Below are 13,701 nucleotides of genomic sequence, written 5' to 3'. Positions count from 1 at the left end.
ACCCGCCCAGCCGCTAGGCGGGGAGCAGGGAGCCCGGCCCCGGGGCCACGCCCCGCTCCAGTCACGCCCCCTCCCCAGCGCGAGCTGCAGCTGGGGGCGCAGAGCAGCCGCGCGCAGGGGCTCCGGGCTGGGAAGCGCCGGGCAGGACCGTGGCCCGGCCGGGAGAAGCACGGGGGCGCTGCAGCGGCTGCCCGGAGACGCACCTCGGCGGGCAGGCACCTGGCATGCAACCTGCTCCCGCCGGAGCCCGGCTCTCCCCTCGCGCCCAGCCAGAGCCGCAGCTCTCCGCTACGGACTGCGGGGACGGCCCCACCTGCCCCTGGGCTGCACCGCGCCGTGCACACCCTTGGCAGGGCAGCAATACCAACCGCACAGCGAGCTCTGGAAGGCGAGCCAGGCTGGAGTGAGCAGCGGCCGGGCTTGTCCCGGTGGAGCGGAGCCGAAGGGAAGAGCTGCTCTCAGCACACCTCGCAGGGAGAGCTTGCCAGTAACTGCCTACAGTATCGGGCCGGGCTCGGCTGCAGCAGTTTCGGAAGACTGGCTCTCCTGCCTGGCAGCCCTGACCTCTCTGCAAAGGTGCCCGATGGGACAAAGGCTATTTCAGGAGTGAGTGTCAGGACTGTCGCCCAGCCAGGGCTTGGAGTTAGCCAGGACAATCTTCGGCCAGGGCCCCTCCTTTTTGCTGCCTTCTCGTTCTCTAGCATCTAAGTTTCAATTTTATATAGAGCTCCTGCTGGTATGGTTGCATAGACAGCCCTGAAAATTCAAATCAAGTGCAACTGATGCACTACATGAAACTACGTTGGGAGAGCTGTGAACTTCCCCATTCATCTCCATGGGGGCTAACGCTGCTGCCCCCTGATAATTTAAAAAAACTATTTCACTGCTCATTAGAGCACGTAAGAAGGGAGAGGGAGGAGTATAGTTCAAACAGCTGCACAATCTGGGAGGTTGTCTAACGTGGGCAAGGCTTAGAAAAATACCACTTTTTGTTTTGCGCCTGAGGCCCCCAGATTATTATGGAGTAATATTGGCAGGGTTCCCTTCTGGGCCCACTCAGTCCTTGGCTGAGGTGCTCACCAGTACGATCTGGCTGTAAAGCAAGCCTAAAGTGCTCTTGGAATTCCACTTGCCCTTTTCATTCAATACTTTCATCTATGTAGCAATGTACATTTAGCCCAGCAACATCATACGGATCCTGATTTCAAAAACTGTTACTGCTTATGAACAGACTTGAGTTCACACATTTCTTGGGGACTAATACCCTTCCATACCTGTCCTGGGTAGGATATGGGTTCAAATTACAACACAATTCCACTCCCCTGTAGTTTAGCATTGCCTGTCAGTACTAAGGTATAGTGAGTAGGAGGCAAGAACAAGGGAATAGAGAAGGTGAGGCAACAAAGGCAGAGGGTCACTAATTCAGCTACATCACTTCAGGTTCAATGATATAAGTCCTCCTTAAATGAAGTTAAATACCCTGCATTTGGAATACTGTAGGGGAGACAAGATTTTGTTTCTCATGCAGCTTCATCAGAGCAAGATGATAATGCAAGGGAATAATTTGCCAAGGGATCAAAGGCTGCCGTGGATGGGCATGGATTCAACATCGGTTGTTCAAGCTTTCTTGCTTGCATGAGGGTCTTGGTGATGCAATGTGTGGTATAAGCTTCTTTCTGGTTTCACAGTAAGCAAGATGTTGAGGACGTGGGAAGGGAAACTTCAAGCATGCACCCTAACTCAGTGCACACTGCTGGCCATCATTCTGCAAAATTAGGTGACATCCTAGATCCTAGGTCTTGCATCTGAAGAAGTGAGGTTCTTACCCACGAAAGCTTATGCGCCCAGTACTTCTATTAGTCTCAAAGGTGCCACAGGACCCTCTGTTGCTTTTTACAGATTCAGACTAACACGGCTACCCCTCTGATACTTGCCATCCTAGATCATGTTACAGAAGGATCTCTCCATATAGTTACATCATTTAGGTAGCTAAGGACATGATAAAATGTAGTGCTTCGGATCCACAAATGCTCTATGGAGAATGAATGCCTCTATTATTTGTCAGATTAAAGATATTCTTACCAAAAGTTTGCTTTCAGCCAGTCTTTGTCCAAGAAGGACAAGGCAAGCTTTTAGTTTTGAAAGAAAGGCTGTACAAAAGAACTGGAAGGGCATGTTGGGGCCAGGAGAGGAAAGAAAAAGAGAGGCTGAAAGGAACAAGATAAAGTTTGTAGAATGGAAGACTGCAAGAGGGAGATGCCATAAGAAGTGCAGCCACAAGATGAAACAAGTATTAAATGTAGAAACTGACACAAGTTAGTCAGCCTCTAACTATCTATTCTGGCATCCTGGCTCCAGAAGTGGCCTGTCCAGGATGCCTTAGATGAACAAGCTGCTAGGGTGCCTAGCCATGTGCACTATTAAATATGGGGAGAAAATCCTTCCTGACCCCATGCAAGTGGTCTGGCTTATGCCGTGAAGATTAGCTGTTCTCATTGGAATGATATTATATAAAGGAAAATTTAAATGCAGCTCTTACGACAATTTAAGTTACTCTAACTTCACTCTTGTGACAGCCATGTAATTGTTACATAATTATTCTCCTTGCTAGCTTGCTATATATAGCGTATGTGTATTACCAATAAGCCCATGTACTGGAGCATACACCTACATCAACTCTTCTTCCAGTCAGAGCAATTCTTTAACATATGTTAGGTCCAGAACTAACACAAGCATATGGGCCTTGCAGTTTTATGTGGAAAGAATTATCCAAAAATATTTAGCTGCTTGCATAGGCAAGTTATTCTAGTCAATAGATACACTGAAAGAACTGGTGGTCTCATGTCAGATCTCTTACAGTCAACTGTGTACATCCAAATCCACTGAATAATTCAGGTCATTTATTTCCCTACAGATGACATGCAGTACCCAGGAAAGGAAACCGGATTAAATTTGAGAGACCGTGGTGCACTGCAGGCTCGACAGTATTACTGCAATAATCACTTTTACTTGTCAATACTGGGACTGCTGCCCTGTACAGTCCCCAAATTCATCATAAAAATAACTTCTACTTCATTCATCTCAATGCATATATTAAAACCCAGGGAACTCTTGAAGGATTTTAGCAATTTATTTGTGTTAATTACAAGTCTGGCTGTAACTACATTTTCACATTATGAAGTGATTTTTTGGCCTATTACGGCAAACCCTGTTACAGACCATTTGATTCAGTGGTTGTGCTGTCTTTGCTCACCAAAAAAGGGATTTCAACAAAAGTTGTTACGTCATTTACAAATCTCATCCTCGCTCATCAGACATCTTTTAAAAACCACATATGGAACAGCTGCCCGTCCCCAGCCACAGCATGGAGAGCCGGGCTCCAAAAAGGCAAAGTCTATATGCTCCACTTCCATTAACAATTCAGTAGGTAACAACAGAAACACAGATAATCACAGGGCTTTCTTAAGAGAAGACTGGATAGAGTGCAGGCGCCCGCAAGAAAAATTCAAAGCAGAAACTAATGGTCAGAAACATTAGGGGAAGAACAGAAGCATAGAGATTCTTCCCTACTGCCTACTTTTCATTGAATTAGTGCAGTCTGATGGCACATTTTCTCTAGCTAGCAATGGATTATAGAATTAAGTGCATTAGGAAGATACAGTGCTCAGACATTAAGGGATAAGGTGTACCTGTGCTCTAAAACACATTTAGAAACAACCAATTAAGCCCTGGATTGTTGTAAACACTGTACCAATCAAGAAACTGCAATTTTATTGTTACATTTTAATAAGTAAAAATCACAGAGCTAGACAGAGGGTATTAAAAACAGGTTTTGTATTTTGCTCCATCTGCAATTATGAAGGGTAAGAGCAATAGGTTCATGAAGGCAATATAATTAAAAACATCAGAGTATAAGATTTACAAGTTCTTATGCTCACTGAACTAAAAGTTAGCCTGAAATAAAATATTTTTTTAAAAATTTATTCAGATTAAAAAAATAAATGCATGTATTTCATTCGTTTCCAAATGCTCCTTTCTCCCAGTCACTTCATGTATTGCATTTTCTCAGCCATATCTTCTTTTGTCTTAAATCAGGGTATAACTGAGTTTGCATTACTCATCAAGTAATCTTCTGGTAGCTAGAAAGAAAAATGAAAACTTAATTACTAATAAATATATAGATATAGATATCTATCATATCAAAGGCAACTTTTAGGAGGAATTATAACCAAATACCATTTGAAACATATGGCTTCATAGTTAGATGGGAGTAAATCCCTTAACTCAGGAGTTAAAAGTACAACCCAAAGATTTGCAAGGCTCCTAGCCCACGTAAGAGACTTACCTTTGGTTAACATTTCTTTTCAGAACAGCCCATTCACCTGTTCTGACATTGGATCCAAGTCAATATCATAGAAACAGGGGCGAGTAGGAAGTCCTGGCATAGTACTCATCTAGCAGACAGAAGGAAAAGTGTATTAGTGGATAGAGCCTGGGATTGGGAATTATGAGGGCCTGGTTCTGTTTTTGGCTTTTCCATTGACTCAGTGAGACTTTGTACAAACGATTTAGCCCAAGATTCGGCAAAGCACTTAAGCATATGCTGAAATTTAAGCATGTGCGTAGTTCCACTGATTTCAATGGAACGACTCATATGCTGGATGAGGCAATAACGGTGCCACGGTTTCCCTGTTAGTAAGATGGGGATCTCAATACCTCACAGGACTGTTGTGAGGCCTTCAAGTATGTCTGCATGTCGAGCTGGATGTGTAAATTCTAGCTTGTGGTGACACAGCTGCACTAGCTCCGATAGAGCAAGTGGGCTAAAATAATAGAGTACAGCGTGACAGTGTGAGGGGCTAGTCACCGTGAGTACATACCTGTCCAAGACATACTCAGCACAGCTAGCCTCTCTCGCTGCTGCGGCTACATTCTATTTTTAGCACACTAGCTCCGATCATGCTTGCATGGTGATGTCTCCTCAAGCTGGAATTCACACCTCCAGCTCAGTGTAGATATACACATAATGAACACGTCGGAAGTGCTCTGAGAGCCAAGGATTGAAGGCACTACCTAAGTGCCCAGTACTGACTTGAAAAAAAGAGATGGATTTTAAGACAGAAGCTGGGCTTGCACTGAGGAGGGGAGGGGCAACTCACTTTCACTGGATGGAACAGCCAGTCACATAAAACTGTATGGAAGTTCTGAGAGCTGTTTTAAGTCAGGACAGCGGTGCACTGGCCGAACAGAGTGGGAAAGCTTGCACTAAACCTGCCTTACCAAGCTAATGCCCTCGCTTGTTCAGTTGTCAAGCACCAACATTCATAAATCCATAGAGTTTTAAGGCCAGAAGGGGCCATTAGATCATCTAACCTGACCGCCTGTACCTGACAGGCGTAGAACCTCACCCAGTTACCCCTGTGCTGAGCCCAATAACTTGTGTTTGACTAAAGCGTATCATCCAGAAAGGCAACCTGTCTTGACTTGGAGAGCTCAAGAGATGGAGAATCCACCACTCCTTTTGGTAGTTTGTTCCAGTGGTTAATCGTCTTCACTATTAAAAATCTGTGCCTACTTTTTAATTTGAATTTGTCTGTCCTTGGCAGCCAATCGTTGGTTCTTATTACACCATACTCTGCTAAGTTAAAGAGCTCTTTCATGGGAATTAAAAACCGAGTACCAAAGTACTTGTGCACTGTAATCAAGTTACCTCTCAATCTTGTTTTTGCTAAACCAAACAGACTTAGCTGTTTAAATCTTTCTCTGTTCGGCATTTTCTCCAGCCCTCAAGTCATTTTTGTGGCTCTTTTTTGCACCCTTTCCAATCTTTTTTAAAGAGTTAACACCAGAACTGTGTGTACTATTCCAATATCAGTCACACCAATGCCCTATACAGAGGTAAATCACCTCCCTACTTATACTCATTCCTCCTCCTTTTGTACATTCAAGGACAGCATTCGCTCGTTTGGCCACAGCACTGCCCTGGGAGTTAACATTGAGTTGCTTGGCCACTATGGCCCATAAATCCTTTCCAGAGAGCCACTGCTTTCTAGGATACAACCCTCTATGCTGTAGGTATGGCCTGCATTCCTTGTTCCTCGATGTATTACATTGCACTTGGCTGTATTAAAACAGTCTGTTTAAATGAGCCAAGGTTACCAAGCGATATAGACCACTCTGTATGACTGCTCAGTCCTCACCATTATTTATTTTTTTGCCAATATTTATGTCATCTGCAAATTATCAGCAGTGATTTTATACTTACTTCCAGATCACTGATTAAAATGTTGAATAGTGTTGGACCTAGAACTGATCCCTATGGGAACCCACTAGAAACACCCCCATTTGATGATGATTCCCCACTGTTGGATGCTTTTCAAGACTGATCAGTCACCCTATTCTTATTCCATTTAATGTGCACTTTACTGATATTTCATAGTGCTTTAAAAGAAAAAAACAGACTGTCATGCAGTACTAAGTACAGTATCAGAGAGGTAGCCATGTTAGTCTGGATCTGTAAAAAGCAACAGAGAATCCTGTGGCACCTTAAAGACTAACAGATGTATTGGAGCATAAGCTTTCGTCTGACGAAGTGGGCATTCACCCACGAAAGCTTATGCTCCAATACAACTGTTAGTCTTAAAGGTGCCACAGGACTCTCTGTTGCTTTTTACTAAGTACAGTAACTCCTCACTTAACGTTGTAGTTATGTTCCTGAAAAATGCGACTAAGTGAAACGATGTTAAGTGAATCCAATTTCCTCATAAGAATTAATGTAAATAGGAGGGGTTAGGTTCCAGGGAAATTTTTTTCACCAGACAAAAAAATATATATTATATAGACATACACACAGTATATGTTTTAAACAAACAATTTAATACTGTTCACAGCTATGATGATTGTGAAGCTTGGTTGAGATGGTGAAGTTAGAGGGTGGAAGAGGGTGGGATATTTCCCAGAGAATGTCTTACTGCTAAATCAGTGGTTCTCAAACTTTTGTACTGGTGACCCCTTTCACATAGCAAGCCTCTGAGTGCGACCCCCCCATATAAATTAAAAATACTTTTTTATATATTTAACACCATTATAATGCTGGAGGCAAAGCAGGGTTTGGGGTGGAGGCTGACAGCTTGCAACCCCCCAAGTAATAACCTCGTGACCCCCTGAGGGGTCCCCACCCCCAGTTTGAGAACCCCTGTGCTAAATGATGAACTAGCACTCAGCTGAGCCCTCAAGGGTTAACACGTTGTTAATGTAGCCTCACACTCTACAAGGCAGCAGGAATGGAGGGGAGGGGAGATAGCATAGCAGACAGAGACAGACACACACCTTGTGTGTGGGAGAGAGAGTGAAATGCACACTGCCCCTTTAAGTAAGCTGACCCACTCTTAAGTGCATTGTCTTTTTAAGTGGATCAGGAAGTTGAGACAGCAGCTGCTGCCCCAGGCTCTCTATCTCTCTCCCTCCATGTCCCCACCCTGCTCTATATGGAGAAGATGGGGTAAGTGGGATGTAGGAGTGGGGGGGGGACACCCTGACATTAGCCCCCCTCCACAGCAAGCAGGAGGCTCGGGGAGCAGCTCCAAGGCAGAGGGCAGGAGCAGCACATGGCAGTAGGGGGAGGGACACAGCTGAACTGCTGGCAGCTGCTGCACAGGGAACTTAGGGGAGCGGGGAGCCGATAGGGGGCTGCCAGTCCACCCTGGTTCCAAGCCCCCACCAGCTCGCTGCAAGGGGCTGCTCTTCCTGCAAGCAGTGGACAAAGCAGGCGGCTGCCAAACGAAGTTAGAAGGGAGCATTGCGCAGCTTTAAACAAGCATGTTCCCTAATTGATCAGCAACGAAACAACGTTAACCGGGACGACTTTAAGTGAGGAGTTACTGTAAAACACTTTACAAATGTCTAGGTATATTACATCTACACAGTTGTCTTTGATCAATAAGCTTGTAATCTCAAGTAAACACCTCTTGTAAAGGAAAAACAGAAACCCCCCATATACTGTTGAGCATAAAGTTAATCACAGTATTAAACAAAAATTACACTGTATCCTGAACACAACAGCCTGTGAACTGCAAAAACTGTACATCTCCACAGCAAACCATTTTCTCCATCACATGGATTAGCATAGAAAGATGGGAATGCATGCAGGATACCAGCTGCACTTACTTCTGATCTGTGCTTCCTAATATCATAGATCTCATTGGCTTTAAATGATGCCATACACTTGTCCACGTACACTGAACTTTGTAGACAGGGTGGATGACAAGACGGCTCTGAATTAATGGTTTCTTTAGTGTGTGTGACATTAATTGCTCTGTTTCTTCCTTGAGAAGGGCATAAAAATCTTTGAGTGCTGACTCGACACCAGAAGATTTAGAAGATGATTAAACTTTCCTTTCAAAGCTTTGTCCTAGTTTATGATGATGTTAAAAGGGCAGCTTCTTGTTTAATACAATAAATGAAAACACTAAAGGGGTGTTTTAAGAAGGTTACAGATGTGGCAGGGGAAAACATTGGGTCCTTGATCCTGCAATTGACTGTGCCTACATAAACCCCTGGAACGTCACATTGAAGTCAGTGGGGCTCCGCACAAGCAGTTGCAGCATCAGGGCCTAAAATAATTCACGCCCTGATGCTCTAGAATTCAAGTAAATACTGTAGCTAACTTTCAGCATAACAATCATTTGCTATCTCCTAAAAAGGCCTCTTCTAGAACAAAGGTTACTGTATGTCAAATCACTGTTTGTCTACTATTCAGCTTCTTACAAAACTAAATTCACCTTCCAAAATGATATATAAAGAATGTTATGCATCGGCAGTGTCTTAATCCTGAGAAATTTACAAATCCAAGTTTTTTTTTTTTAAAATAGGAGATCCTAGCCTGATTTTGCCATAAAATTCAGCATCTTTTAAGACACTTTGCATCCTTACACAGTATATTGTAATCTCATTTTAAGAGAATGATTATCTCTATGAATGTTCACAATTATTCATACATTTTTATTGTCATTCTGCTGTTCTCAAAACTAGATGTAAATGAGGGTGTGGGGTGTTTTCCTTAATGGAGGCACTGAAAAATTGAAGAATGCAGAGTGATTATCATTGCCTAGTTACGCATGGAGAGGCACTAAATCCACCCACAGGATTAAAAATACAAACAAAAACAAAGAAAGGCCCAACAATCAAGCACCTATTATATATTACAGGCAAAAATTTTCAAAAGCACTTAGTAACCTGTTTTCAAAAGTGACCTAGGCCAGAAGCCAATGTCTCACTGAAAGTCAATGGCACTTTGGCTCCTAAGTCACTTAGGTTCTTTAGAAAATTTCACCCATTTCTAAGTACTTATCAGGCCCAACATTTTATTATCTAAGGCAGTGGTTCCCAAACTTTTTACCTCATGACCCCTCCTTACCTCTGTCCATGCCCCCCCGCACTCCCCAAGCCGCGGTTGGAGCCGGGGCCAGGAGAAGGGCCACAGTTGGGATGGGGAGCTGAGGTTGGGAACCAGAGAGCGAGGCCGGGGATGCCGCTGGGGGGTGGGTCTGTAGCCGGAAGCAGAGCCAGAGCTGGGAGTGGAGTCACGGCTGGGAGCTGGGGTTGGAGCAGAGTTGGGGGCAGAGCAGGGCAAAACAGTCCTCCATGCCTCTCTGGGGGTGGGGCGCACCATACAGTTTGGGGACCATTGATCTAAGGGTATGCCTACACTGCAATTAGACACTTCGGAGCTGTTTAACTGTGATGTAGACATTGGGGTTCAGGCTGGAGCCCGAGCTCTAGGACCCTGCAAGGTGGGAGGGTCCTGAACGTCTACACCAACCCCTTGAGCCCAAGTCAGCTGGCACAGGTCAGCTATGGGTTTTTATCGTAGGGTAGAGACACCATAATGAGCTTAGACAGCAGTCTGAATTCCCCAGAGCTGGATCCTGTAATCATGCCCCTCTAAAGTTGAATGGGCTTGGTGGATACTTTCACAAGTGTGATCTGGTTGCAGGGTCAGGGCCATAATCATAAATCTTCTATTAATCCTGATGTGATTGTGTCTATTAGAGTTAATGTCTTGCCCATAAAAAGTACTTTCGACATTTGGAAAGCAGGACTGACTTTGCAGTACTGACGCTATGGGAGAACAAGCCGGCTCTATTTGGTTTTAATTTCTGAAAACATCCCTCTCTCATACATCTGATCTAAGATACGTAACCCCATGGTTCACCAACATTTAAAACTCTCCAAAAGTCATTGGATTAAATTCTGTGTTGTTTGCAATGAATGTAATTAATGATGGAAAAGGGCTCAATTTCTTTCATTGTGTCCCAAACACAAAGCACTCTTTTTAAAGATGGCTGAGATTATTTAAATGAGACATGACTAATTCCTTCATCATGGGTAATTTAGAAATATTTACACTGCCACGTTCTTCTTGTTCAATCAACGAATGCAGCATTTGGCTCTTGGACAGTTACCACTTGCAGCAAGAAGGGATAACACTCTCCATGCCCTATCCACTCAGAAACTACATTTAATAAGTCTTCTACCGGCATCTGCCCAAACAGCACTAGATTCCTCCCCTCCAGATTTTCTGGCACTCCTTTAACGCTGATGTTATTTCCTTGGACATGATTGTCTGTAGCTCCCTTTCACTCTGCACTGTTTACATCAGCCATTTAGGGTGGTGATCCCATCAGATTTCTCATTGGATCCTGTTCCCACCATGGTCATCTCCAGCTGATGATGCCACTTCCCCACTTCTGTGTGGTTTTTATTGCTCTTTTTTCACCCCCTTCAAACAAACCAACCAATTTGGAGGCAGTGACTGAATCTAATTTAATGAATTAGATGCAGCTCAAGTCTGAGAAAACTAAACACAATGCCTGTGATTTAACTTTGTTCACATGGCACCAAAACTGTTTCCATGTCTGTAAGTAGCGACTATAAGTAGCCACTGGGGATCAATAACCTTCAAGATGCTCTAGGAATCAAATTGTTGAGCGTGCCTGAACCATGAAGAATTATGTGAATTCTCATTAACGACTAAGCACGGAAGGTCTGAGCAATGGTAACAATATTACTCTTTCAGGATACTTAAAACTCATTTTCCATTTTTTTTTGTTTTTTTTCTTTAACTTCAGGGACTGTTTGTTTCTAGTTAAATAGATGCTTTTTTTTTTAAGCATGGATTTTAAAAGGAACATTCAGCCGTTTAGGGAGGCAGGCAATTCCTTGCTCGTCATGACTAACTGACTTTGTTTACTCTTCTATTTGGTGTTAAAAATCAATAATTTAATTTTTTAAGATTTCCTCAAACACAACAAAATCTAGTTACAATGAAGTGATTAAGATTCAAGCCCACAGATCTAAAACACTACTCATCATTTCAACTGTATTAAAGTCAAGTCTAAGAGCACTAGTGTTACATTTGAAAGGGGGATTTCAGTACTCAAGAATAATAGCAGCACCTAAAATTTGGCACAGTGCTGGCAAGCATAACGCAAGTCTCTCTCTACAACTCTAGTAATACACATTCATCCTGACCTTCCCCACCCTAGCTATTCTGGTCTCTACTAACCAGAGTGAATGGACCCTTTTGCCAAATTATATTGTGATTTTACAATGTGGACAAACATCAGATAAAGACCAAATTCATTTCACTTCTGACCCAGGCTAGATTTGAGCTCAGGTCTCTGGAGATGAAACTGCATTAATAGTCTTACTGATATTTGCACAAACAGTACTACTTTGTCAGTGATAGTCCACCTTGACAAAGCAACCCTGGACTTCTGAGCGCATGCACTTTTTTCTTCTTTTAAGTTCATATGGTTTTAGGGTTACAGCAAGCAAGCTGCTGTTGGCTACAGGAAAGAACATAGGAACGGCCATACTGGGCCAGACCAATGATCCAGCAAGCCCAGTATCCTGTCTTATGACAGTGGCCAATGCCGGGTGCTTCAGAGGGAATGAACAGAACAGGCAATCATCGAATGATCTAACCCTCTGTTGTCCAACGAGCCATCTCCTGTTGTTCACTCCCAGCTTCTGACAATACAAGACTCTCAAGTTTTTAAATTAAAAACACTACCAGTTCAAAATGAGGTAAAGCTGTTAAAGACTCTTTCGTCCTACAACCTGTCTTTTCCTATTTATATCTGATAATTGACTTTACAGTAAGGGGCAGTTGAAACGTGCATCTCGCTATCAAATATATTGCTTCCTTAAATTGGGGAGTTGAAATGCTATTGACTTGCCTGTAGCACTTGGACCTTCCCCTTTCAATGAAATGGTTATGAACTTTCCCGATTGATTTTTGTCCTTTATTTGGCAAATGGAGCTTGCTTCCTCATTGCCTTGTGCTCCCCATTTGGTTTACTTCTTAGTATCAGCAGCAGCAATAGAGTATGAATCAACTGTTTACTGCAACGCAGGAGGAGGAGCTTACCTTGCTTTTGATGCATTCAAGTAGTTTTTTAACTAATTCTCTGCAGCTATACAGAGCCTTTAGCTACAGAATTTCAAGGCACTTTACAGTTAGAAACTCCAAGCTACAGAACACGCTTGTGAACTAAGTATTATCCCCATTCTGAAGACAGGGATGCTCAGGGAAGTTAAGTAGCTTGTTCAAGGCCAGTGTTATTCTGGGAGTCTTTGCTGTAATAAACATTCCTTCAATCACATAACAAGGAAAGTAATAAATATCCCATTGCATCACTGACTGTATAGTGCACATTGAGTGCTACTTCTAAACAGACTAAATTACTCTGTAGTATTACGGAAAAGGAGTGACTAGTGTTCTATCAGTGGTATATGCAGGTGCTGTGCTGGACAGACACTAATTACCCAAAGCCCTTTCAACATAAGATGGGACAGATAGCAGGGAATTCTCTGTTAGGGCCCTGAGAACTCAAACCCTGGGGTGCAGATCTGGAGAGGAAGTGTTAGCCTCATGGCAGGTTGTGTGGCCCTCTCTTTTTGCCCTGGCTCATGAAGAAATTGGCACTGGTTAGGGCTAGGTGTGGAACTGGACTTGCCTTCACTACTGGCTGAATCGGTGCCACTGCAATTGATGCAGCAGCATCGATTTAGTGGGTCTGGTGAAAATGCGGTAAGTCGATGGGAGAGCACTCTCCCATCAACATAGTGCGATGTAGACACCACTGTAAGTCTTAACTTAACTAGTGTAAGTTAAATCAACTTACAGTGCTGGTATAGACCAGGCCTCTGGGACCACGCGTAAGGTCAGTTAATCAGCCGCATTTATGTTGCTGCTGGATATTGGAATTATCTGAAGGAACTGAGGGGGTCTGTTTATTTTAGCATATTTTAAAAAAAACTATCAAGGGCATCCAGCGCATTGTACAGACACTCCATTGGGAGCACTACATTGACACATTACTACACTCTGTAAATCTACATTGATAAGGTGTATGGGATGCAGAGTTCCCTCTTGTAGGATACCTGCAAGAAACACTGATTCAAACCACCAACTGGAATGCACATGCTTTTTTTCCAAACATTTTTCCTTTATGGAGCTGATGTTTTAACTATGATCCTTACCGTTCCTACCAATGGATACAGGAATCCAGCACCTACACTGGCCCTGATGTCTCGGATAGGCAAGATAAAGCCTGTAGGCACGCCTTTCTTCTCTGGGTCATGAGACAACGACAGGTGAGTTTTAGCCATGCAAATAGGCAGATTCCCAAATCC

The 13,701-nt window shown here is 43.4% G+C and overlaps 1 protein-coding gene across 1 annotated transcript in view; it reads right to left on the bottom strand.

The window, feature by feature from the left end:
- Positions 1-3,109: 3,109 nt before the first annotated feature.
- MTHFD1 (methylenetetrahydrofolate dehydrogenase, cyclohydrolase and formyltetrahydrofolate synthetase 1) overlaps positions 3,110-13,701 on the bottom strand; it is a 70,224-nt gene continuing 59,632 nt past the window's right edge. The window contains exons 26-28 of the mRNA XM_034768052.1: positions 13,549-13,701; positions 4,346-4,454; positions 3,110-4,139 (exon numbers count right to left, since the gene is read on the bottom strand). Of these exons, the coding sequence (XP_034623943.1) occupies positions 4,365-4,454; positions 13,549-13,701 (243 nt within the window). The 3' untranslated portion in view covers positions 3,110-4,139; positions 4,346-4,364. The remainder of the gene's footprint in view (positions 4,140-4,345; positions 4,455-13,548) is intronic.

This window comes from Trachemys scripta, chromosome 4, assembly GCF_013100865.1.
Source record: "Trachemys scripta elegans isolate TJP31775 chromosome 4, CAS_Tse_1.0, whole genome shotgun sequence".
NCBI classification, from domain to species: domain Eukaryota; kingdom Metazoa; phylum Chordata; order Testudines; family Emydidae; genus Trachemys; species Trachemys scripta.
Note: the sequence above shows the minus strand (reverse complement) of the source record. Positions and strands in the feature narration are given on the sequence as shown.